Source organism: Glandiceps talaboti, chromosome 8 (assembly GCF_964340395.1).
Source record: "Glandiceps talaboti chromosome 8, keGlaTala1.1, whole genome shotgun sequence".
NCBI classification, from domain to species: domain Eukaryota; kingdom Metazoa; phylum Hemichordata; class Enteropneusta; family Spengelidae; genus Glandiceps; species Glandiceps talaboti.
The window spans coordinates 878,437-902,306 of record NC_135556.1 but is presented as its reverse complement, the minus strand read 5'-3'; the positions used below and the strand labels follow the sequence as shown (position 1 = coordinate 902,306).

At 36.7% G+C, this 23,870-nt stretch overlaps 1 protein-coding gene across 1 annotated transcript in view; it reads right to left on the bottom strand.

Moving 5' to 3' along the window:
* The window catches only part of LOC144439023 (uncharacterized), a 131,689-nt gene extending 109,036 nt beyond the window's left edge, over positions 1-22,653 (bottom strand). The window contains exon 1 of the mRNA XM_078128264.1: positions 22,507-22,653. Coding sequence (XP_077984390.1) covers positions 22,507-22,653 — 147 coding nt within the window. The remainder of the gene's footprint in view (positions 1-22,506) is intronic.
* Positions 22,654-23,870: the final 1,217 nt, after the last annotated feature.

Here is a 23,870-nt window from a genome sequence, read left to right as displayed (position 1 = left end):
GTGTTCTAAGCTTGTAGTACTAACAGCCTTACATGTAACAGGTCAATCGCACAGAAATCCGGTAACACAACAACCTTGTTTTCATTAACAGTTACACAAACGTAACGTTTATTTATAGGTCGACTCAGCCATAATGTGCTGGAAAGGGTTGGGGGGGTTTTTGTGCTGATTACATTGTAGGTGTGAGAAAATGTACAATTCTGTTCTGGGTTGGAATAGGAATGTTCCAATTTCCATCTAGGCCACACAACACACAAATATTTAAACGAATAACACTGTCGGAATGGCGTCACAAAAATACATTTGATTATTTTTGAAAAATAACGCTGACAATAACCCAATATCTAAAAATAATGTGTAATGTACAAAAAACTGTCACTCTATGGATGGATGGATGGTGTCAGCAGTCAATATGTGCCTGAAATAAGGTCCCACTCCAGACATGGATTACAAATTAAATTTATTTGTATATTTAGGACATCCAACAGGATATGTTCATATTCGGACGGTACATGTACCTGTTACTTGTTGTTTTCGCTTTTCTTTGATCTTTGCTTTCACATTATTTTAAATAAACATGGCGCCAAATTGCAAACTTCAAAGAAACTTCAGCTGGTATGAGTAAATGGTGCCCCCTACCTTTCCAGTAAACGTTGAAACGTGAAACATTGTTATTGGTTTGATTTTGATTGCGTTTCAAAAAACGAATGTTCGAATTTCGATATCAACACCCTAAACACTAAATTCCAAAGTATCGTAATTTCAAACGTTGATTTCTTAAACACGTATTCATGGTTTGAAATCATGTAAAAAAAAACGAATCACATCATTTATTTCCTCGAAGAGCTCTGCTACTGCCTGTCTACATAATAGTAGTAGTAGTAGTAGTACTACTAGTAGTAGTAGTTGTTGTTGTTTTTACAGTAACAGAATGTGATGCTAGTTTACATGTTGATAAGTATGGGTGAAGTAAGGTCATGCAAATTACATGTGCTCCAAAATCGATATCTACATGGTATCTGTATGGTTTTCAAAGTTGTTATGTCTATGATTTGCTTCTTTTTAAAAAAAAAATGAAACTTTTGAAAGTAAGATTTTCCATGGCTACTTCAGTATTGAACGCTAAGTTCCCCCTGTCTTTTCCTTTTAGTTTAATAGTTCAGACATTGCAAGTGTCGTCACAGTATAATCTTTGACCTTTCAAAATCTTAGCGAAGTCGTCTATATAAAGCAGAAAGTTTTGTCAGCTAACTGTCCTACTTGAAAATATATACTCGCTTTTTTTCATTTTCTTTTGACTTTCATTCCCATCCACACAGTTACACAAAGCGGTTTCATTTTCTTTCAAAAAACGACCTGTGCTCACTGAAACCCTACAATGGTGCCTTGCCGTATCGTCTCCGACTGTTATTGTTTTTGTAAAAAAAAATCTGAACATGTTGAAGACAACTACATGTATGGCTAGACATGTGTGACAGTGAGTTTTTTTGATGTGGGAGCATGACCTGTTGAGTGTACTGTGGTGTGTCCATATGAACCTGTGCAGTAATGTTCCAGGTAGACACAACAATGACAACGAAAATTGCAACATTAGTGTTGCCTCTTTTTACGTTCATTGCGACAGGGTACATTATTTATCAAAATAAAATTAATCGATTAGCAGTACTATGGTGGAAAGCAAAACATACAATCAGACTATGCATGGTTTTTCCAAAAAAATTATCATCATGCTGAAGGTATTTTATGAAGTTAACTTGCTTTTTATTAGGTAAAACACCATTTTCAAAGCATTTTATAAGTTTTCCGATGTTTCATGGCCACACCCGTGGGGAACTCCGGTAAATTGAACCCTGGTAACATTTACCGGCTTATCGGCCTTAAACAAACCCACTGATTTACTGTACATCACTCCCTGGCCAGGTCGGTTACTTGGCCATATGGTTATTTTAGAACAACATGCATCTCTCTCCGTGTATGTCGGCAAAGTTTCTGACTGTCATTTTTTCTAGGCCAGAAAAATAGCGTTGCATCTTTTGATTCCATTTTAGTTAGAATTTAAAATCCTCATAGCGAGTTTGACACATGCAAAACGAAATGGACGCTTACCCCTCCTCCCAAAACGAAGGAATTATGCAAATTCGCTCAATCAAACAATCTTTTCTTCCAAATGTTGGCAGGCCATGGTCTTCTAAATAGCTTTTGAGTTCTGATGCCTTCCATCTTTTGAGAGTTTTAAATGTTACGCTGGGTTTTGATCGTTCATCAAACACTATTCTATCACCCATTGTTGATCAACTAATGCAAAGTGAATGCAGTCCAAGCAGTAGATCACACGCAACTCTCGCATTGTGCGAGATCTCAGCCGCCATTTAAGAATATGGTCTATTCAATTGTTGATGTTTCTGCAGACAACTATAGAGAACAGACTAGCAATGTCTATTGTATTAGATGTGAATGGGGATCTTAATCCCTCTTCCTACTGTCATGGCCACCCTTCAAGCATGCCTTTTGTTTTAAACTCTCTCTGAAGACTGTCAAACACTGTGCAAAATGATACTTCGGGTCTTTACGTTTTTTTGAGTTTCTATTGGAAAAGGTCAAAGGTTAGCAAGTGTAGTCTATGACCACAAACAAAGACCGCCACGCAATCAGAATCAAAATCACTGCAGTTTCAGATGAGTTATGCTCTGTTGAAGTTGCTTGTTCCTTGCAAACTTAATTTATTAATATATAATAAGTTATTTTTTGAAAGGATTTTGACACGGGAATTCAAATATTGTGAGATTATTGTTGTTTTTTTCGGCTAAGTCAGAACATGAATTATTGAATCGCCCATTGCTACACCGTTGTACATATGCTACTTTTTGCTGTGAGTTCTATTGAAAAATGGATACCACTGTAGGCCAGGGATTAGAATAAACTACACTTTAATTCTCTATTACCCTTGCTTGTAGCCCGTTAGTTTTTTTTCTTCACCACTTGATCGGTCATGTATCTTCGATAATGTACACAATTCACCATTTTACCTTATAAGGAAGGTTTTGTATTAGGGGTGGAAAAGTCTGTGTGTGTGTCTGTATCACCAAAATGGCTGGATCAATTCAAACGAAATTTTGGTAGACATGTTCCATAGGGTAATGGCAAGAACTGATTAGGGTTTGGCAAACATGCCATGAATACTAATGAGCAATTTGCGTAATTAATGGTTTTTGGTAATTAGGCTATATATCACGAATGCATACTTCAAATTCAATATAATTTGGTACATACATTTGCAATACCTAAGTGCATCTGTCCTGAAAATATTATTGATGTAGCGTTTAGTTTTGATAAGATATCGGCATATTTTCTATAGGCCACAACAAAGACTAAAGTGGTGCAACTGTATCACCATTTTCTAAAAAACGACTGGCTCAATTCAAACAAAATTTAGTACACGTGTTCCGTAGGGTAGTGACAAGAACTGATAAAGTTCAGGTAAACATCCAATGAATATTAATAAGTAATTTATGAAATTAATGGTTTTCTATAAATTAGGCTATATCTCAAGAATGCATGCCTCAAATTCTATATAATGTGGTACATACGGTACATTTGCGATACCAAAGCGCATTTTTCCTGAAAATATTATTGATGTGGCATTTAGTTTTAATAAGTTATTGGCATATTTTCAGTAGGCCATAAAAAGAAAAAAATTGTTTCTGGTCAGGAAATGTTGTCTAAAGCTGTGCGACGATGCAATTTAAAAAAAAAATTTTACATTCTCAGTGTTCGATCTAGGCCGCGCCATTGCGCAATTTGCACTTAAAAAATCCGATTGGCCACTATTTTTAAAGTCTGGGCGCCTTTTCGGACGCAACAATTTGGAGTTTGCATACGCCGTATGTATACAACATTGACAGGTCAGAAGCTTTTCGAAACTCGCCGTAATATACCTCATACCGAAAATTAATTACCCATCCCTCTTTGTAACTTCACATCTATCTATACAAATGCATATAAACGATGTAACTGCAAAGGTAGTTGGGTAATCGGGGCTGAGGGTAGTCTACATCTCAGGTCAGCGTATGCAAATCACATGCTTTTCATTTTCAAAATGGACGCTCACAGTCAGTAAGTACTAGCGTTGAGGGCCGCAATGGCGAAACGCCAGCGGTTGCTCTCTGTCTTTTTACATGTACCGAAGCCAGCTGAATGGGAAATAGTTTCCGCCGATGCAGCCCTGACAGTCGAGGCATCAGCATGCCAGGACGAAACGGGAAGGAAGACAGACGTCGCGTTGGGTCACTGTCGACTCGTCATCCCCAGGTAGGTCGGCAATGACATTAACCCTTTCACCACCAATTCCCGCTATTGCGGGAACGCTCTAGGGCACCCACCAATTCCCGCTATTGCGTGAACGCCAAAGTTCATTCACCTACCTCGCCGTTAAGCCGTTTAACGGCAGCTATTGTTGCAAAATTTGCTGCCATAACTGGTTCCACACATGCGTATTAGCCTTGTTTATCTACACAGCCATTTTGAAAGCATGACAGTGAACGGTATCTGGAGTACGATCCAAATGACGAGCGATCGTAATTTTTTGTGCGTTTTTCGCTCACGAAATTGAATTTCAACATGGCGGAAGTAATTAACGGCTCTCATAACATGGCCTACGATATAAATTATGTCATTATCTTTGGATATTTCGAAAGAATTTGACTTGAAATACATCATTGAATACAAGTATTTAGGGAACACATTGTACTTGTATGTCGTTCAAATTTACACAATCTAGTGACCGTGCCGACGCCCATGCTAACGTCCTGGGGGTAATTTTGGGCTATATCGTGGATTATTTGGGTTTTATTTCTTTTTGTTACGGCTCAATGACTTGTATTTGTATTAGCTCAGTTTGTAGAGGTCAGTGGATGGAAACTTACTCGATATAAGGGCGATTTTTTACGCGAGTTTTTCAATGTAAAATTCAAATTTCAACAACGCCAAAGCAAAATCTGTCTACCCTAACATCGTTTGCAATGTAAATAAAGGTGCTGTTCGTAGAAATTTCCACTCAATTTTGACTATGAATACGATGTTTTGTACAAGGAGATGGCTGAGTGAACTCGATACAGTATATGGAAGGATCAGATTATCACAACGTAACTTCAAAGTCCCGACTGCATATTTGCTTTCGTGGGTAAGCATGTCGGTGAAAAGCGTCACGTTGGCGTCCTGATTTGGACTCATAAACTACCAACTTGGGGGCATTTTTTTACTGATTTTGAGGATAAATTTGGTGATAATTCTTTGTTGTTCTGTCAAATAATGATATATAATTACACAAACTGATTTTTCAGAAGGTATTGGGGCGATGACTTCAGATATTTTTGTCCCTTTGATTGCCGGTGCGGGACTGACTATTGCGTTGTAATCGGATTAGTGAGCCGTTAATTATTTTCGCTCAAATTTATTACAACTAAAAATAACATTTTCTGACAAATTTTCGCCGATTTTGACTATTTAACCTCGTATTTAACCAGTATACAGAAGTTTTGTAGGAACATAAATGTTGGTATTTTGAATTTTGTTTGTAAAATAAATATTTTGTTTATTTGTGATATGTCAATAAATAAACAACCTATGTTTGTTTTATTAATATTTTATTACATTAATCCATATTTCGGTTATGTGTGTGATACTTGAATGTATGTATTTGCTACTATGATGTAGAAAATTTATTTTCCATTCAAATGATACCTTATATTTTAAAAATAAGCAACTCTAAGTATTTTTATATCAGTTTGATTACACCACACTCACTCTCACATTATGTTAGTGAGGGGGCTGGTGGACAACACACAATCCCATGAGGCCATTGGTGGTGAAAGGGTTAAACATTGTTTCCTCGATATTGTCCCACATTTATCTCGTGAATCGATTCACAGTAAAACAGAGTTAGTCCATCCAGGGTACGAGAAATTTTGTGATTAGATGGACGACGAGAAATGTTGTGCTTAGATGGACTACGAGAAATTTTGTGCTTAGGTATTTGATAATCTGGTGAAAATCAGAAGTCCATGTTTGCATTTTGAAAACTTTTCCGAAACAAATGTTACGGCAAATATCCGAATCCCTGTGAGACCGATCATTGTAAATATTGGTATATTTCCTTTTAAATGTTTTGCTTCATGTAACGTAGAGTTAATGCCAAGAGATAAATTCAGTGTAGTAAATCGATGAAGAGGCATTCTTGGTAGAATTAACAATGTAGTGTTTTTATTTTCGGTTTAGTTGCAGTTGTAATAGAATATTTGCAATCTGCTTCCAATTATTTATAGTGGCAGTGTAATTATGAATATTTTTTTTTAGCCCTGTCATGAATTTGATGTGCCTTAATTTTGCACTACCTTTATCAGGTGGAGAATTAAACAGTTGATAAATACTTTTGAAACTTATGCTAGATTTGTCTGTACCAGGTTGTCATTAGTCTTTAATAATCTCACTGTGGGCATCATGTGAGTGATTTAGTGCCATTTTTTTCCCGTTTTTGGACATGACATATCATTGACCAAAAATATATCATTTATTTGTTTCACAGTCATTTACACATAATAAAGAGTTTGAACGAATGTTTTCTTCTTCAGGAGAAATGGTTGGCAATATGGCATTGGCTGTTTCGAGGAAAATGGAATGTTTTGCCGGATCTGCAAGGAAGCAAACAAAAAAATCCATTTACCATTGGTGAAGGGTGTAAAAATTTCAAGACTTCAAAAAAAACTTTCAATGTGCCTCAGTCAATGCAGATGCGCAGGTTACACAAGCTGTCAAAGTTGAAATAAAAATATTAAAAATATTCACCTTACTTTTCTTCTTCTTCTTCCCCATAATGATATACTTCCATCTTCTTATCAGTATCGCCTGGTCAAACAAGTCTGAAGAAATTTGCTTTTGGCGTGTCCCCGCTTTGAATATTTATTTTCAATGTAAAACTTTCATGTTTTCATAGTGGAACATTTAATTAGTGATATTCATCATCTTGAGAGTCCTGATTTTTCCCTTTCATGGTGGACAATGATGGCCCTCTTTTTTCTCAAATGGCCCCCTTTTTGCACAGGTAGGGGCCCACAATGGCCCTCCTTTTTGGTATCCTAGATCGAACACTGCATTCTCAGCAAATGTTACTCAATCTACTGTTCATTGCAGTTACTGTTCTTTTTATTTAGTACTTTACAGCAAGTGTGTATGTGGGGCAGATGTCATAGGCTAGTTCATGATTAGTTTTGCAGTTGTCTTCACTGGTGGCAATTAATGTAGGGAGAGTTACTTTTGTGTTTTCCCTTTCATCTGCAGACTGAATTGGCTGGAAAACATGAAAAAAACAGATTTTAACTGAATGCCTCCCATAAGGGAGTCACTAATTTTAGTAATTATGCAAATTGGTCACAGGGTTCTCCATGATTTTGAAAAATTTTGCACATCATTAGCATATTTCCAGATCATAATATTAGGAAGTGAAAAAAGTTTTCGAAATCAAAAACTCCTACATTTGTATTTTATCCATTCAGCAAACTAAAATGCACTGAAATGTGTTGAGATCACCAATTTCCAAACCTTTAACATAATTCACAATGTAAAAATTTCAGGAACGAGGTTGACAGTTACACAGACGATATTACAGTAATGTTGGCAAGCATGTTTTACACACACAACACGTGGCATCGTTGATGTATGGACCTCTAGGCTAGCTGTCACTTAGTTTTGAGTTGTTGGTTTCATCTTGTAAATGTGCATGTCATTCATAAAAATTACTTGAAAACAAATCATTTTCCTTTATTTCTCTAACATTTGATATCTTTTTAATTTCCATGCATGGAAAATGATTTTTCATCAAAAGTTGCCGGAAATACATACATTTTTAATGTGACGAATTTGGGCTAAGAATAACTGAATACCTTCAGTGCAAATGTATGGTAACATTAAAACATTGCTGCCACATCGGAGTTACCTCGGTACTACGATCGCAATTCGCATCCAAACGTGATCATTTAGGACATTAATTTTACCATGGAACCGTACCAGAGTAGTTATTTCTAAAGAACATGTGTAAATTTGACGTTTTTGTTCGTATTCATCGATACAATGCCAAAATTGCTGTGACATCGTATGCATGCATACATGTACATGCGTACTATATTATGTATACGAGAAGGCTTGGAAATTACTGGGTTGATTTACCCGGCCATAGAAACTACTCTAAGACGGTAATACAATGTACATTTACTGGGTTTGTTTGGGCTACCGTTGTTATAATCAAGGCAATAAATAAGTTCATAAATGATGATAGACACAGTGTCACTGTTCACTTCCTTCACTGACGGCATTGAATAGAATCTCTTGAAGACGTTCACGCCAAAACAAAGGGGCGATGAATGCAAACAAAAGTGCGGTCCTGTAAACAGAGGGGAGGTGTACACCTCAAAAACCCCTCGTGGAGAACACTGGGTCATTAAAACTATAAAAAAAAACTATGGTAACAGGTTTTGGGGGGGCAAGTGTGCTTTCTTAGGTTAATGTATATGCCAAATTATACGGAATTTGAAGAGTGCATGATACTGCTTCATTACTGAATATCGTTCGTTATTCGTTCGTTATGAGAATCTCAAAACTTTGCCCTTAGGGAAGGCATTCAGTTTAAATCTGGTTTTCCTGTTTTATGGATGCTACAAAAGCATTTAATAGGGTGAACAACTGGACCATGTTTAGAGCACTGATCAATAGAAAAATTCCTTTATTTATAGTTAGAATATTGCTATTTTGGTATCGTAGCTAATCTTTTTGTTCACTGGGCTTCAGCAGAATTGGCCGCTTTTAAATTTTAGTGTTATTAATGGGGTTCGTCAAGGAAGCATCATTTCTCCCAAGATATATTGATATATGTGGACACACTGAGTAAAATATTCCAGTCAGCAGGAGTAGGGTGTCATATGGCAGGCATATTGTCATATTACCAACCACCTGTTTTATGTGAATGACTTAGTCCTGATTAGTCCTTCAGTCAAATCATAACTTTAAGGAAATTGATTAAGATTTGTGAACAGTACAGAGAGCAGCATGACATTCTTTTCCTCACTACTAAAACTGAATGTATGTATATTTACCCTAGATTTTGGGAAATGGTTTGGATCCCTAATGTTTATTTGTATGGGAAGCAATTGAAGTTTGTAACCTCTAAAAAGTACCTCGGGTGCATTATGTTTTGCACAGGGAATGACGAAGTAGATATGTGAAGCCAGCTTAAGTCTTTTTATGCCAGGGCAAATTTTATTGTTCACATATTTAGTCTTTGCTCCCGGGAGGTGAAATGAACATTTTTTAACATTTTTTAGAGTTTTTTTATACAATTAGTGTCAGACATCGAAACATTTTCTGCCAGTGTGTGACCACAGCCCAAACACAGACATTGAAAAGACAATATCTCCACTAAGAGAGGTCAGATTTTGATAAATATAACATAACTTTGTTCAGATTTAACAGTTCATTTTCACTGTAAAATTATTTTTGAGTAGGTATGAGAAAAAAATGAAAAAACCACCTTGAAAATGTGATTTATTCAATTACGCACGAAGCTAAAAAAAAAAAAAAATGGCCATTTTCACATGCCTCATGTATTCAGCAATTGATTCTGAGGGACTGGGTAACCCAATCTCGACATATGACCCCTTGTTTGAAAGGCCTTTGAAGTTTGCAATGGGTCATAGCCTCATCCTGTTGATCTTCTGCTGTTATTCACCATTAGGAGGCAATTTAAAACTTTCATGTCGATTTTGGACCAGAGGTGCCAGGAATTTCAAATACATGATACCTTTGAGTTGAAATTTAGTGTTTCTTTAATAGAATTGTGTATTTGTTACTGATTTTCATTGAGGGAGTCCTCTGTATTTACGAGTTTAGTTTTCAAAGTGAACTGTCTTTGCGGAACCATGTGCATGGGTGTCAAGCCAGGCCAAGATATGCAGTCATTACTGATCAAAATGGCCACCACACCATGCAATGACGCTAGTACAAATGTAGTTCTGAATGGTCCGAATGTGGTTTAAAGTTATGAATATATTCTTTTTGGTGGTGAAATTTATCAGACATAAATTTCTTGATTTTGTGAATGACCCCCAGATTTGCAGTTGGGACCCCCACATTTTCAGACCTTGGGTCCCCCCAAGGACCCCATAATCCAAAAGTGATGTAAAACCTAGCTGCAATAATTGTAGCATTTGATGTGATTTTGAGGGTTTTTTCTTGTTTTTGTGCCTTTTTTCGTTCCGATGTTTCGAAAAAAGTCACAAAAACAGAAGAAGGAAAAAAACACTAAAAATCACATCAAACGCTACACTTATTGCAGCTATGTAAAACCCTGCTCAGAGTCACAGGGTTCGACATACACGCTGGCCCGCTATCCTGAGTCAAGTAACTTTCTGTAACGACCAGTAAAAATTACTAAAATGCCCACTGCATGTAGTCCGATGGGATAATGACTTTTTGATAGGTATATTAGGGAGCTCAGAATTCAAAATGGCGGCCATACGAATTCACGGTCACGGTAAAATTCATTTCATTTTTAATTTGCTATTTCAACCAACTGCGATAGTCTATTCGCGATAAAATTACAATTAGTTTGGAAACAGGGTAGATTTTCTATGATTTCGTGCAATAAAAGCTTATGCTGTATAGTTTTCGAAAAGCACGCCCGGTGGGAAAGTCGCCCAACAGGTGATGTCACGCCATTGCTGTACTACGTGGCCCTTGATTCTGGCGAGGTGTCTCTTGAAAACGGGAATAGTGAAGGGTGAGCCAATCAAGTGAGACCTTTCAAATGTAGCTAATATTATAGCCAATAAAATTAGTTGTAAGATGATATGTGTTCAATACGGGTAAGGCTGGCATCTAATAGTACTAACAAGTAAGGCTGAAGTTTTTGTCATGTGATTTTGTATTTATGCACGGTGTGTAGTCTTTCTAAACAGTAATTTTCAGATCAGTTGGTATTTAAACTACGTTTCTGAGTTATTTATTTGGTAGGTTATTGACGAGCTCCCTTTATATAATGCAGTACAAATTGGACATCAGTATTCAACGGAACTGACTGAGTGAAGCTCAATCATAACAATGGTGGCTGTCAAAATCGATGACGCAATTTGATCGGCTTATTATCTGTGAATCGAATTTCAAACTGCTTAGTTTGTGGTTCCAATACTTCTTTTAGTTTGTGTCAGTGACTTTATTCAGTGAGAAAACAACATGTTCTATGTTTTTGTACTTCCTACATGCTGTGATGATCGTAATTTTTACCGGTACAACTTACAGCCTACATGTACATTGAAGCCATATGGCTCTGCTATTAAAAACAGTAAACATGATTCCGTGTTCTGTGTTGCGAGGTCATGTTTTGGGGGACCTTTCTAAATACACGAAACCAGTTATTGAATGTGTAGTGGATATTGGTATTCAGTTGGAAAAATTAAAATCCTGAACTTTCTTGTATGAACGGTTTGTCATTTCTTAGTAATTATAGGGGCCGACTGATCACGATTAACTTTTATGTCAACCGGAAGTACATAGACACGAAAATAGACTAAGTGACTTTTAGTACATATAATTACATGTGTAGTAACAAAATTTTACTCTAACTGCTGGTAACCTTCAGATTTAATTATTTTTATGTTGTAAATACATTGTAATATGCCCTAAGGACAACACTATAGAGACTTGCTCTATGGGAAAGTAATTTTTTTGTCTTTTAAAATTGTAACAGTCAGATCAATGTGTACCAGAATGTTATACATAAGACTGACCACATCATATCTTATTATGCATAAACCCCCCCCCCCCCCCATTAAGACAAACTACTTAAAGAAAGAAAAAAAGAAGCTCCAAAACATAAAAAAGAGAACAAAATTACAGTAAGGATCTGATGATGCACAATCAACTACAAAGAAATAGACAGTTCAATTGGAACACATGGTTTGAAATAAATATGGGGTTTGGAAAAGTGAATTAGAAGTAGAGCAAAACTAAGAGAGATGAAGAGCTCAAGTCAACAAGTGAAAGCACTTAAAGACAGGGCCAGCATACGAAATTAACATTGGTCCTTCGGTCCGAGACCAACAGATTTCCATTCGGACCGACAGTATTTCAGAATTACAACAACTTATCGGTCCTTATGACCAATTCAAATTTGGAGTAAATAATAACATTTATTCAAAGATACATGTATATCCAATTTCACCCACATGAATCTGATCTTATGTTACCTATTTTACTCTCAGCATCTCGTTCAAGTCAATCAACAGAGCTAGCTCGCTACATGTGTTGTTGTCAATGTTGATATCATGTATACATACAAATTTGTATGATATAGCATACAGCATTTACTTTATGAAATTATGTTAGCAAACACATGATTGGTTGAATTTCTCTAATTATTTGTGTCTTAGACATTGACTCATTGTATGCATTCAGCACATGCGTCTTTTTCCGCCATATAATAATCACTGTTGTAAAGTTTACTGTTCGAAGTGTATGAAACTTTTAACGTGTTTGAGACAGTTCCACATTGTATTTATAAGAACAATGTATGTGGCAATATTTAGAAGGCGGCAATGAGCTTCCGAAGAAGACGACGACGAAACAGAAAGTTTTTTTTAAAGGCTGGTATTAAAGCCGGTAAATGATAGTGGGTTTCCCAATCAATTTACAGGAGTTCCCCATGTGTGACCATGATCAAAGCAAAATGACGGAAAACATATAAACTACTCTGAAAATGGTGTTTTAGCAAATGAGCCGTCAGATGACAAAAGGGACCTTAAGTGTCAAATTTTCAATTTTGAGTTTTTACTGGATTGAGATACTTGACCATCTAAACTTTCATATGAGTGGTGCCATTCACCAAGGTTAGGGTTAATTTATGGAGAAATACTCATTTGAATATTTGCATGAATTAGTGCTAATTTGCATATATGCACATAGGAATATTATTAATGAATACCAGTAGTATCATGTTGAGTGGTTGGAATTGTGTATGCATGTGTATTAAATAAGCCAAGAAACACAAAGAACAATTGCTAAGCAAACTTTTGAGGCATTGGCATGACAACCAAAAGGTGGTTGTTGCCATGGCAACCGATCTTTTTTGTGATTCTTGCCAAGAATCTAATACTACACATTTATAGAGGTGAGTCAGTTTGAAAACAATAACACATTTATAAGTAATACTCATTAAAATATACATTAACTTTATTATGTACAATGCTGTGATTTACAAACATACATATGATTAAAAGTCATTGTTGCCATGGTTTTGCCCATTACAATATTACCTAATTCTAAAGATTGCTCTAGGTTATGTACTTTCCACTGTAGATAACAATTCATCAAAACATCAACATTATGATATAATATCAAGTATACATGACTGGCCTTCACTGAGGTAAGATAAAATTTAATGTCACCATAGCAACATTCTTTGTTGCCATGACAACAGAATAGCTACACCTTGTGCTGCTATTGTGCAACTTTGAACTCTCTACATTGGTCACTGGGCCGGGGGAGAGGGGTTAAGAAAGTGAAAATGGCAAATCAAAATAATAACTTGTATAAAGCTACATCCATATTATATAATCAATCATAACCATATATATTTCTATTTAAAACAAACTCATGTTTTCAAAAATATGCTATGTTCAGTCACATGATCTTATCAAATATTCAGAATGGCCACCAGAGTTAAAAGTCACAATTATCAAGTTTCCTCACTAAAATATTAAACATGTACATTGTAAACTCTAATATTTATTGTTGATATTCTCAAAGTCTCAGTGTCACTCTAACAATATAATGTCTACTATAGTACTATCCAGGTTAATGTAGTAACTTGGGAACCAATGTCTACTATCGAGGTTAATGTAGTAACTTGGGAACCAATGTCTAATACCAAGGTTAATGTAGTAACTTGGGAACCAATGTCTACTATCAAGGTTGATGTAGTAACTTGGGAACCAATGTTAGTAATACATGTATATCAACATCTGTGCAGATATCCTTTGTTACGGAATTTTAAGGTGTGACAGTTAAACTGAAAAAATCATCAGTAGATATCATTACATATTTCTTCCATTAACTTTGGGAGAATGAACAAACTACCTATTCACTTCATTGGGTGTAAATTATTTGTGTGCATCTAGTGAGAAGCTTGTCTACTGATAAGATAAAGGAAACAAACAATCCAAAAGTAGTGCAACTAGCCTTTACAACAGTTCACTCAGGGTGTAATTTGTAAGACTGCATTATCACAGTCATAAGTACTGGCAACAGACACAGAAAAGTGATAATCAAGTTTAAATGAAGGGCTCCAAAACACACTGGCTGGTTAACACTGATAACATGTCAAGGTGAAGCTCAACTCAACAGTTACATATTGCGTTTTGAACACTTCACAGTGACATAATTCAATTACTGTATATGTTAATTCTGCAAATCACAAACCAAATATACTAATATTGTTGGAGTATGACACTGCATCTTTTTTGTCATTACAGTTCACAAAGTCAGTTTTTTTTTAAACTGTGTTTCTATCATTTCTAATTGTTACATTAAAAATATAGAAAATAAAATTTCAATTTGCCTAAAATGTTTCAAAATACACTTGTATCCTGTCTTCATCATTTTGATCTATACAGCTGTATGGAGAACCAAAGCTGCAGTATATATGTACATGCTGATATTGTTAACTACAATGGCCAAAACAAAGACTGTCATTGGATACATGGAGAGCAATGACTGGACTTCACAACACAATTCAATTCAATTCAATATTACAATTATCATGTGTACTTTATGAGTTACACATGTATTATCTTATATCCTGTATGTATTATCCTATATCCTGTATGTATTATCCTATATATACGAGTAACATGAATTACTTATTGATACTCATTCAAGACTGATTGACTGTGGATGCTACCTCCTGTAAAGTATCAATATCGGACCTTCTATATTTCTGTTTTATAAGAACAAAGAAACCATCAACAGTGCATCTGGTGTGTCTACTCATCATGAAATTAAATTGAATTGAGTTGTGAAGTCCTACCATTATAATTACTCTCCATGCTAAGGATGCAATGACAGTCTTATTTTTGTTCTGACCACTGCAGTTATCAGCATGCATAGAGCAGCTTTGCTCTCCAAAGCTGTACTGTTCAAAGTGATGGTGAAGACAGGATACAACAGTGTTAGGACCATGACTTTTTGTGCCATTTTCACCTATGATTTCCTGTTCATTTATTAAATAATTAACTTGTCATGGCACACCCTCACTACATATGCCAAACAACTGAACATTTAATGGTGTTTTAAAAATCATTGGCCCAACCTTCCTAACTCTATGAGGGAGAAAGACATTTTGGGCAAGATCAAAAGTGTGATGAAATGAAATGAAATCATTACTACATGGTTCAGTTGCAAATCATATTCAATTGGTAAATCATAATCTATCAGTTCATCTTTAGCTGCATTGAAGCATTCTCTATAGTATGCTCTGCCTGATGATTCATTGATGTGTGTTGTCAGGACATTTTCCTCTTCAGTGTGTACATTGAACACTTTTTCTCAAAAGTCCGTACATCTATGACAAACATAAGATTTTGGAAATTGGACATGAGGACAAATCTGATGCCATACAAGTCGAAAGCTGCCATATCCAAATGGTTTCAGCTATGCTTCATCACAAGCAGTACAATGCAGGGCATGTATAGTTTTATAATTGTCTGAAGCTGGTACATGCACTGGTGGTTTGTTATCTGCACCTCTTGGTGTTGCTAGCTGTGGAAGGCCATGGTTTTCAGCATACCGAAGTATAAATTCAATACAGTGTTTAACTTGTCCGTATGTTAAAGTCGCCATATGGATGAGGTTTGTGTATTTATTTTTGATTTTTAATTTATAAAACAATTTTTATCATGGCTTCCTACTTGAAAAAAGCAATGTGACACAACATATACCAAGCTCTTGTTTGTAGTTCAATGAACTGCAAAAGCATGATAAATGTGTAAAAATGTTTGTTATTGTACGTACAATAACAAACATTCTTACATATTTGTTGGCTTTTTTCAATGTATTAAGTGACAAACATAGACTGAGACACTGTTGTTTTGCTTTTATTTTTCAAGTAGGACGCTATGATAAATTTGTTTTATCAATTAAAAATCCAAAAATAAATACCCAATCCTCATCCATATGGCCACTTTAAGGCATGCTTTGGATGTTTATCTGTGTTTCCATGAATGCGTGGGACTGGACCATTTTGTCTCATGTCATATGTATTTAAATACTTCAAAGTAACGTTGTGTTAAATTAAAAATGCTTCTTTACAAACTTCTCCATCACCGTAATATGCATACTTGTGGCGTATTCGTTTCCTGACTGCATCTGGGTTGTCATCATTGCATGACTCTGGATCAAACCCAAGGACAAGTAATTTTTACATTATCATGGCATCTTTGACTTCACGGTTGCAATCAAGTATTGAAAGTCTAATAGCATTTATTTCATCTACATCAAAGTTTTTGCGACAGTCAGCACTGCAACAACCATTTCTGATCACTTTGTCCTCAACTTCTTTACGATCGCTAGCACTACTACTATTGATTGAGGACTCACTTTCGCCACTACTAATTGATCGTTTGCTTAACAACTGTGCCACATGTGACGAAAATTCGTCAATATCGGCACTAAGCTTGTCGTGGATATCATCTGAATCATGACAACCATCAACTTCGTCATCACCAACAACATGTGTACCTGACATACTGTTTCCGTTGACATTCAGTTGATCATGGCCTGGCGACGCTGTCACTGGTACATGGTACTTCATACTCGTGTTGGCTGCTTGAAAATTCCTGACCGAGATCTTCATCTGGGAAGTAGATTTCTCGCTCGGGTCGCTCAGAACTCGTGTCTACTATGGATGTGTGTATATTATTTTCAGTTGCAAATGTCCGCTACATATAGTACATACGAAGTAAACAAGGTTGACCTCAATTTCATGAATGACCTCAGAAAATCTACTTCCCGGGTCAAGTGACCTCGATCGCGACGATTCGACATCGCGATCTGCGACACGGCAATATAACGTATTATGAGAGCAACTCCGACTAGAAATGTCCGGATATCATCATTTCAACTAGAATTGCATCATATTTATTATTATCAATATCTAGTAATTCAACTTTCAAAGACCGATATTCTGCAATGAAGTACAGTGAAGTGACACAAGCCCTTCCTATGTAAAAGTAAATGTCGATCATCACCGCATGTTGAACCCCGTCGATACAACTTTTGTTCATGTATTTTATTGTTAGAAACTTCGAAGAAAATCCGCTAGAGAAGTGCACGGTCAGGAATAAATGATTGAAAGAAAAATTCGTTGCCGACGTGTCACTGCGACTCTGCAGATTTACAGTGGACGCGTACCACGTATAAATCGAACGATTACTCGATTTCTATTGGGGAGGGACTTAAGGTCCCTTTTGTCATCTGACGGCTCAAATAATGAAGGCAGGTACGCTTCGTAAAATATCTTCAGTACGATAGGTTTTTTGGATTTTTTAGTAAAAACAGTAAAAAAAATGCATAGTCTGATTGTTTTGAATTTGATGCATATGATAATGTATGTCCTGTCATGTCGTAATGAACATATAAACCTAGAAATGTTGCAATTTTTGTTGCCATTGTTGTTTCTGGAAAATTACTGCATCATGCCAAACATGGATTCATAGTGGATGACAGAGGACAGTAGTCAACACATTACGCTCCGTCAAAAAGACTTGTGCTGTAAGACACGTTTTTAGCCATAGTTCTCTTCATCATGTTCAGATTTTTTACACAAACAGTCAGAGACGATACTCAATACACCACGGTAGGGTATACGGGTAGGGTTTCAATGAGGGGGGGGGGGGGCTGCTTCAGATCATTTTTGTAAACACTGAAAGAAGACGAAACCATTCCGTGTCACTGTGTGGATGGAAATTGAAATAAAGCGAATACATAGTTTTCAAGAGGGATAGTTATCCAACAACACTTTCTGCTATGATGAATTTGTAGGTTTACGGTCGCTAAGAGTGGGAAAGCTACATCAGCTGTTGACACAGATGATGAATCTGACTTTGGATTATGTGATTCAGAGTTTAGTGAATCGTACAGAGAGGAAGGAGAGGACTGTGATCTCTTAGAGATTGCTGATAATGTAGTTTTAATGATTCATTCATTCACCCATATTATCTACAATCTATGGATCTGTATTTCTATGGAATGATTACATTCAGTCTCAGACCACTATAGTCTATAGGAACAGATTATATGAGAATGAATATTCAGTCTCTGGGTTCATACATGTATGAAAATCTGTACTCACAGAGTCAAAAATTACTTGGTTGCGAATCCAAAATTTGCTTCCAAGTTATTTTTTGACGGTGTGAGTGGAAATTTTCAACTGTAAGAACAGATTGATGAAATAAAAGTGGATAGTAAAGAATTCATTTTGCTCTCTTTTACTTCAGTATATCAAAAGATATGTTGTATCATATTAAAGTTCAAAATCATTTGGTCTGTAACTGGGGGGGGGGGGGGGGTGGGGGGGGTGATGATGTAGATACAGGTATTGAACGTGAACTGCATTGAGTATGAACCAGCAGTTTTCCTTAAAGGGCTAAAAGTTTATCACACGGTTCGTGGGGGGTCCACGGGGAAACACTAACAGGTCACTGTCTTTCTTGGTAATCACCGATTATCATCCTACAACAAACAACAAATATTTGACATGGTCACATCAACACCTTGAAGGTGACCTCTAAAGTGCAGAACTTCACCCGGCGGTGGCAGTCCCATGCTTGTTAGCGCAATTTCAAATGTACCCCTTGGAGAAATCATTGCAATCCCCCCCCCCCCCCCCCCCCCCCCCCCCCCCCCCCCCATTATTTCTGAAATCCAGAGCTTTACTCATCCCCGGGCCTTTGTCGGGAAGTTTCAGATCCAATCATTATATTATATTGTAAATCGATGTTACTGAGCTGTGTGATGTGGCCTGTTCAGCTAGCTCATAGTCCTATACATGTCCATGTACATCCGATGATGTATTGTAGTATCACGGTGCAAATATCCAGTGTTATTTCTGGTCATGATTATCGCCAACATGCACGATTGTCGAAAAGTGTATTTGGGTGGCGTTTATTTTTCAGTTTAAATTTTCGATGTTTCTGAGCTTTTCGATGTTTCTGAGCACAACACTATTACAAGAAACTGTGAGAATTTGTATTGAGATTGAGCGGTTTGAACATAGACATTTTGGAATTTTGTGAATGTCTCCCAAAAGACAACCAAGCAAAACTATGACATATAAATATAGATATTTTAACCAACTGGGAAACAGTGTTGAGTATGCCGACTTCACGAATTCCAGGAAAAATAAACTATTATTACGATTGTCTACTTTATGTATGTGAGTACACAAGTCACCAGTGTGCAAGCCTAGTTACATGACTTGTTCATACTCTCAGCAACGCTGCGCCAAGCTGTCACAACTAAAGGGGCGTAATCACAGGGCCTAAAAGAGGGTGATTGCCTCACCATTCACCAATCAACAAACTTGGGAAAGCACAGGAAATCTACAGTATGTCACATTGTGGGGACCACTTATCACTTGTTTCTCATCTTATTACACTTATAACAAGTTGCATTTCATTTTCCACATTCGAAAGCACAAATACTCGAGATAATGTCATTTCCTGAAAGCAAAATCTACCTTGAGATCATTTTCAAAAGCAAAGAAAACTTCACCTGACCGCATTGAACGTTGTCATTCGTTTTCTGAAATCTAACAAATTATATCTGGAGATCATTTTTTAGCCCATCCAAAACTAAATATAAACACATTTTGAGATATCATTTCCTTTTAAAATCTAAATAAAATAAAACAAAACAAAAGATAACAAAGTCTCAAACTATTTACATGTATATTTTGGATTTCTAAAATACTATATTACACATACATGTATTGTACATTGTATTTCAAGTAAAAACTAACATTTATTCACTTTCGTCGTAAACAATGTCACACTGGCACCCTGCTGTCTGCGCAAAACATCGTAAACCATAACAATTCAAGAATCAGCCACGTCGGCATATTTTTAGCCTTTTTTGATTAGTAGTTTACATAAAGTTTCGACCTGAAGACCCAAGTCAAAATAACCAATATATCTCGACGTACGGAGAGATAAGAGTCACAGCAGACGTGTGCAGATACAAATGTACTGCCCGTGCCTACCTACCATCATAATTTGATGAATTACTATTACTTGTACGTAGTCCCGACTCCAAGACTATCATTGCATCTTCCATATCAGTGGAAGTACACAGCCGAGTGTGACCACTATCAACAAAAATCCTGTTAAAAAACTGTTTTTCTTTGAAGAGTAAGAACTCGAACACTTCGATGTAAAAAAAACAACATAGGCCTACCATCATAGTGTTTGCTATTCATCTTTTTGCAATCTTTCTAGTGTTTCATTTATGTATAGACATCGGGAATAATGCTGGTGCTTTATGATAGCATGTATATACCGTTAGGTCCGTTATGCTTGGGCATGGAGAGGTACTCATTACAATTCATGTTTACTTCAAGATAGCGTTGATTGCTACACAAACTTTCATAGATTTACGCACCTGTATCTGAATAAGTAACTCACAGGTGTTTTAATCCCAAGTTTGAATTGTAACAGCTTTTCACTAGTAACGAAAAAAACAGTCTGAAAAAAACAGTCTGACGATGTTTTGTCCAAAATTATCTCTACCATGTTTAAATATGACCTTTCTGTGACCACACCCGCATTTCACAGACATTTACAAGTCTACACATACCAAATGTATTATGAAAATCACCAGCTGCTCATTATTACCCCGATTTTTCAGGTGTCCTTCCGTTGTTAATAGTATGCATTCAAATTTGACAATAATGCCCACGAAGATGGGGGGGGGGGGGGGGGGGGGGGGGGGGGCTTTTATACCTGACATTCCGCTTTAAAGGATCAGCAGCATTTGCTACATGTCGGTCCTTATGACCAGTAGTCATATTCCCTTAAGTTCACACACTGGACAGGACCACCAATTTTTTTTGCAGGACTACTACGTTATCAATTTTACTCCAGTGTCGAACCCTGAGTAATAACAAATGCTATTGCAGGTAACAACAACTAACCACTTCGATCAAACACAGGCACTCGAATCAATGTGTGATTCTGTTTTAATTTATAGTAAATTTACTAAACATACATTTTACAGATTGATTTCAGTTAGCTGCAATAATTGTAGCATTTGCTGTGATTTTGAGGGCTTCTTCATCTATATTTGTGCCTTTTTGCGTTCCGATGTTTAACCCGAATCAAACGCTACAATTCCTGTAACGCAAACACAAATAGACGGAACCCATTTAGATTTGAATCACAAATTTGAGCGGCTTTTTCTGCTAAATTGCACCTTACCTGGCAAAAAATTGGACATTTCCTAGCGCCAACATTAATTACAGAGCCTTCAAGACCGAAGAAGTGTTCAGAGGTACCCCAATTCCGTCAAAATCGGCAAATGTAGCAATGCATTTTGAAACGTGCAGTACGCTGACATCTCATTTGCGTTACAGGAATTGTAGCGTTTGATTCGGATTAAACATTGGAACGAAAAAAGGCAAAAAAAAGGATGAAGAAGCCCTGATTGCGATTCACTTCATCCCAATTTCAACTCGTCCCATTTCAACTCACCTCAATTTCAACTCGTCCCAACAACACTTGTAAACGTTTATAAATCTAAACGATACATGGACTCGGAGTACGGGGACCGAAAAATGTACATGATTTGACCTACATGGCCAATGCAACATTTCGTAGCAGAAAGTGGTGTGGGTTTTGGCTAAGTGTTTGTTAGATCTAGAATTATACTAACACAACAACTTTCCTCAGTCATGGAATATCACTTTTCACAATAGGACTTAATGTTTACAACCCAAATAAGAAATAATAATGATAATAACCAGGGAGAATATTAGTGACTGACACGCTTACCACTTCCGCGCGTACGGGTTTTGGAGACTTGTCTCCTCTCCTAACTAGTATTAGTATTGTAAATTTGTAGTATGTGTTTACAGCGCAAGTGGTACTTCATTAGTGGAATACGAGATACCACAGACCCTCCAACTGAGTACTACTAGGTTCGATTTCATATATGCACAGGTAATTTATATTGTAAAGAGTTGGGGCGAGTTGAAAATTGGACGAGTTGAGCGGGACGAGTTGATCCGTCACCAAAAGCCCTCAAAATCACAGCAAGCGCTACAAATTATTGCAGCGAGATTCGAGTGCCTGTGGATCAAAATGTTTAAAACCGGTTTGACAAACAAGAGACAATCTCTTGTATACTTTATGTTCCCACCTTAACTATCGGTTGTAACTTCCATCGCACATTACATGGTCGCATGTAAAACTTCATCGGTCGACCATCTTCCGCTGTAAACAGGGTCGACGAGTGAGTGAAAGTTTCTGACTTTTCAGGAAATGTTTCTGGTGACGATGACGCCATTTTCCCGGGTACTTTTGTATTGTGCCGGAAGTTGAATTTTCAAAAGGTGTTACCATACTAATGCGGGTGTGTTGCTACAACTAATAATTACTACTTTTAGAACATTTTACATTATGAAAATGTCAATGAAAAGGGAAAATAAGGGTCAAATTTAGTTATTACGTTTGCATATTTTAGAGATGTTCCATTGAGAATCTAAAAATACTGAACGATCAGATGATGTTTTTGACGGTAAGACAAAGACCCTTTAAAAACATGGATGCGTCCTTTTGTCGAGATGCATTGTGGGGAAGGATAAAGGTCGTGACCTGCAGGCAAACCAACACGAGGGCCGGAGTGTTCATCGAATTTTCGTCATTTAAAAAAAAAAAAAAACCTTATATTTGAAAGATTTTATAAATCATTTACCTTGAAATGGCCGGACTACCGAACCAAGACGTCGATCCAGAGATCGCCCACTTCCTGAATGTGGAGTCACAGCGACAACGTTTCCAAACCCTAGTTCACCAACTTACCGGTCAGTGTTGGGACAAATGCGTTGCAGACTCAAGGCTTGGAAGTAAGCTAGACTCAAAGACAGAAAGTTGTATTTCGAATTGTGTGGAAAGGTTTATCGACACATCAAATTTTATTGTAAATCGTCTAGAAGGAATGCAGTCCAAGGGAATGGGACAGTAACACATACGCCTTCCAGATTTCGTTACTCATCAATTCCTGATCATGCTGGCCTATTTTGTTGCTGTGCAAACTACAAGTTACAACCAAACTTGGACTCTTGGAGTAATTATACTGACACCAACCATAGATGTAATTCAACTTGTGATACGTATTACCGTATTAGAATTAACACAGTACGGATATTGACTTCTTAATGGACAAAACTGAATGTATGAACGATATTGACACTTGTAAGTCTTGTACTTGTCGAAGGGCACTACAATACATTTTATTACAAAGATCCACTTAGTGACTGTTCAGCCCGTCAGAACTACAAGTTACAACATCATGAACATGATGTAATGTACATGATCAAGTCGAGGATAAACTGAACATGATGCTGAGTGAATGATTTTACAGCTACATATAGTAAAATGTATAAAACAACCCAGTCCTTGGAGATTTGCAGGAAAAGTTTCATGTTGATGTAATTTTATGAAGTGTACCTCTTTTCAGTTTTACAAGATGACAGTGTCAATAATGAATGATCTTCACATTAC